This window comes from Echinops telfairi, unplaced genomic scaffold (genome assembly GCF_000313985.2).
Source record: "Echinops telfairi isolate 266 unplaced genomic scaffold, ASM31398v2 ScPeMD7_7412;HRSCAF=8450, whole genome shotgun sequence".
Taxonomy (NCBI): Eukaryota; Metazoa; Chordata; class Mammalia; order Afrosoricida; family Tenrecidae; genus Echinops; species Echinops telfairi.
The window spans coordinates 14,107,222-14,110,685 of record NW_022111312.1 but is presented as its reverse complement, the minus strand read 5'-3'; the positions used below and the strand labels follow the sequence as shown (position 1 = coordinate 14,110,685).

At 47.4% G+C, this 3,464-nt stretch overlaps 1 protein-coding gene across 1 annotated transcript in view; it reads right to left on the bottom strand.

Moving 5' to 3' along the window:
• DNAH10 (dynein axonemal heavy chain 10) overlaps positions 1-3,464 on the bottom strand; it is a 150,035-nt gene that overhangs the window by 95,004 nt on the left and 51,567 nt on the right. Inside the window, exon 26 of the mRNA XM_045296728.1 lies at positions 470-623. Coding sequence (XP_045152663.1) covers positions 470-623 — 154 coding nt within the window. The remainder of the gene's footprint in view (positions 1-469; positions 624-3,464) is intronic.

Here is a 3,464-nt window from a genome sequence, read left to right as displayed (position 1 = left end):
CACACACACACACACACACACACACACACACACGCAGGACAGAGTGGATCTGCCACAGAAGGTTTCCAAGTCTGTGAATCTTTCTGGAAGCAGACCGCCATGTCTTCTTCCCACAGAGCCCCTCTGTAGAGCAACCCAGCGCTTAGCCACGGCGCCACTGTGTACGCTCATTCTTAATGCTGGAAGGACAGACACTGAATGGTTGACGGTAAGTCTCTTCGGGTGCTGGAATGGTGAGGAGTGCACTTAGCGTCAGTTTTGACCATGAACATCCAGTTAACATACCAAATACTGCACACATGAAACTACGCTTGGGGAAAACAAGTTAATAGAGGTGGTGGGGGTGGGGAAACCAGCTCTAGAAACGACTCTTTCTTCCACCAGCGCGGTAGGTCCTAGATCAAATGTGCCTCCTCTTTGAATGAGAATGTGTTTCTGGCTCCTGTCTCGGACCTGGAAGGAGCCCCACCTTCTCGATGGCGATCTCCTTGATGGCGGCCGTGACGATCTCGTTGAGGACGTCGGCATGCTTGTGCAGCTCCATCGCGAACATGTTTTCCAAAGTGAAGGTCTCCGTCATTTCAAAGAACACGCCCGTCTTCTCCATCAGCTCTTTCCAGTGCCTGGAAGGGATTGACATTAAAGTCATTACATGTACTGGGCTTGCTGATGGACTGAATGGTTTCCCCTTGGAACTGCAGACAAGCCCAACTATAAGACAGCTTGCGTTCTAACCCCCCCTAAGACGGTGGCCAGTAGATGCCTTTCACTCTTGTAACTGAACTAGGAACCCTGACAGGGTAGTGGTTACAAGCGGGGCTGCTTAGCCGCAGCTTGACAGTTCAAAACCATCAGCTGATCCGAGGAAGAAAGACTAGGCTTTCCACTCCCAGACACAGTTACAGCCTGGGAAATCCACGAGGCAGTTCTACCCTACCCTGTAGGGTAACTATGAGTCGAAATCAACACAACGGCAGTGCATTTGGGTTTTGATATATAAGGTCAACTGTAGCACCAGGGATGTACTCAATCTTTACAACAATCAGCCATACGAGACCACAGGGGCAGCAATGGCCCAGGGAGAAAACTCAGAGGCAGGAACGTATGTATAGTAGAGAAGGAAGGATGGATGCCAACAGGAAACGCAGGAGGAAGTGGGGATAGCAATCCATTCATAAAACATAGCGTGCATGAATTGAACGGCTGCTCTCTAAACACCCATGCAAAGCACAAATAAAACCACTTCCGGCAATGGGATTATAAAATATGAAAACATCACTGGAAGTATGCTTCCAAAGTTTCCCCAAGTCCCCTTGGCCATCAGCACTACCTCTAAGACACAACACTGTGACCAGCATGTGTCCTCTAGTCTGATACACAAGGACAGCCCCAAACAATGCACACAGCTTCCTTGTTTGGAGACTGCTTCTGTCTGATTCATGGTCTCTAGACAAGTGATTCCAACCCTCAGTAGGTCAGTCACCCTTCAGGGGAGCCGGATAGAAAATGTGGCCACCTGTGTGTAGGTCACTAATGAGTACGGACCCCTGAGGGGCAGCATGTTGGCTGTTGGGGGTGCACTGGGGGTGTAAGCACACAGAAAGTCTCGGCTTGGTGTTGATGTGTCTTTAACACCCCTTCACTGCAAACCACTTTTCTTAGAGGGCAAGCCCCAGCTCAGAGACAGGCACCAGGTTTAAGCTGAAATTTAATCATTTTTAAGCTTTCCTTTCTATTTCAGTAAAAAACAGGTAAATATCTCTGCTTTCAGCAAGTGCTTTTGTGTTTCTATTTACAAGTGCATTCATTTAAGTAAAACTGAAATAAGGTCATAAAAGGGAAAAAAAACATTAAGTCATGATAGTAAAGCTACATTATAAGTTATTGGGGCTGCCTTAATCTATCACCGACTGGTGGCTGAAGACAACAGAAATTTGGCGGTCAGAAGTCTGAAAACAAGGTACCTGGAGGGTCATGTGCCTCCACGGGTTCTGGTAAAAGATCCTTTCTTGTCTCTTGTGGTTTCTGGAGGCTCCCCGGAATCCCTGGCTTCCGTGGCTTGGTGATGCCTCGTTCCCTCCTCTGCCTCATGTCTACGTGGCCTCTTCCCTCCGGATCTGACTCTGAGCCTCTTCTCTCTTCACCCAGTCTCCCCCTACTCTAGTCTGGCCTAATCCTGACTTAACCAAGCAGAATATTCCACCCCTATTTCCAAACAAGACCATGCACCCAGCAACCCGCAGTTCGTACTCCAGCCATCTTTCTGGGGATCCTAGTCCCCTCCAACCGGCAATACTCAGAGAGGTCGGAAAGGGTGAGGAAGGGCAAACGCTGAGAAACTGGCTTAGAGAATCAGAAGACTGGATCATTGTAGCTAGAAAAGGGTTACTTCTCCCTAGCTCTACATGCAAAGAAACCGAGGGGCACAAAGGTAAGAACGAGTGTCCAGCTTACTCAGTCGAGCAGTGCCAGGGAGGGACGGAGAACCATGCTGCCTGCACCTGCGGCCTGCCTGCCCTCTGTGAAGGGGGAAGCTAGGTGCTGACGATCTACAGGCCCTTAAGAGTGATTTTCGCAGTTGATGGGTTTAGAAGGGTTGGAAAAGGACCCACCCCCCCAAAAAAGTAGTAGCTATAAATGACTGAATGTCATTAATATGAGGCTCTATATCCATACCTGGCAGGGAAAGAGGAACATGGTGGGGAGAAGGGAACCCCCAAAGCTCCTGCTTACCCTGTCTGTGGGCAACCATATGCAACAATCACAGACAAAGGGGAGGTGGGCTTCCTCCAGCCCCAAACCCCAGAGTACTGGTTGGTGCTTCCATTAAATCACAGCAAGGCCTGCCCCGTGCAATATGGCAGCCACAGGCCACAGGTGCTGGCTGGGCATTTGAAACATGGCTGGCTGAAATGAGCTGTCTGTGTCCAGTACACACAAGAGGTTGAACTACTTTTTAATGTAAAATATCTCATGAACAGTGTTCAATATTGGCCACATGTTGAAATGATCATTTCGAATGTTTGGGATTAATGAATTAATTGAAATAGGCTCTTCAAATGACTGTGGCTATATCTTTTTACTTTGTTGATGCAGCATTTTTAAAAAAAAATCATTTTATTGGGGGTTCTTAAAGGTCTTATCACTATCCATACAGACATCCATTGTGTCAAGCACATCTGCACATATGTTGCCATCATCATTCTCTTTCTTTTTTTTTATCATTTTATTAGGGGTTCATAGAGCTCTTTTTTAAAAATCATTTTATTGGGGGCTCATACAACTCTTATCATAATCCTTAAATCCATCCATTGTATCAAGCACATTTGTACATTTGTTGCCATCAACATTCTCAAACCATTTTCTTTCTACTTGAGCCCTTGGTATCAGCTCCTTACTCCCCGGCTCCCTCCCCTCCCCTCCCCTCCCTCCCACATGAACCCTTGAAAATTTATAAATGGGTA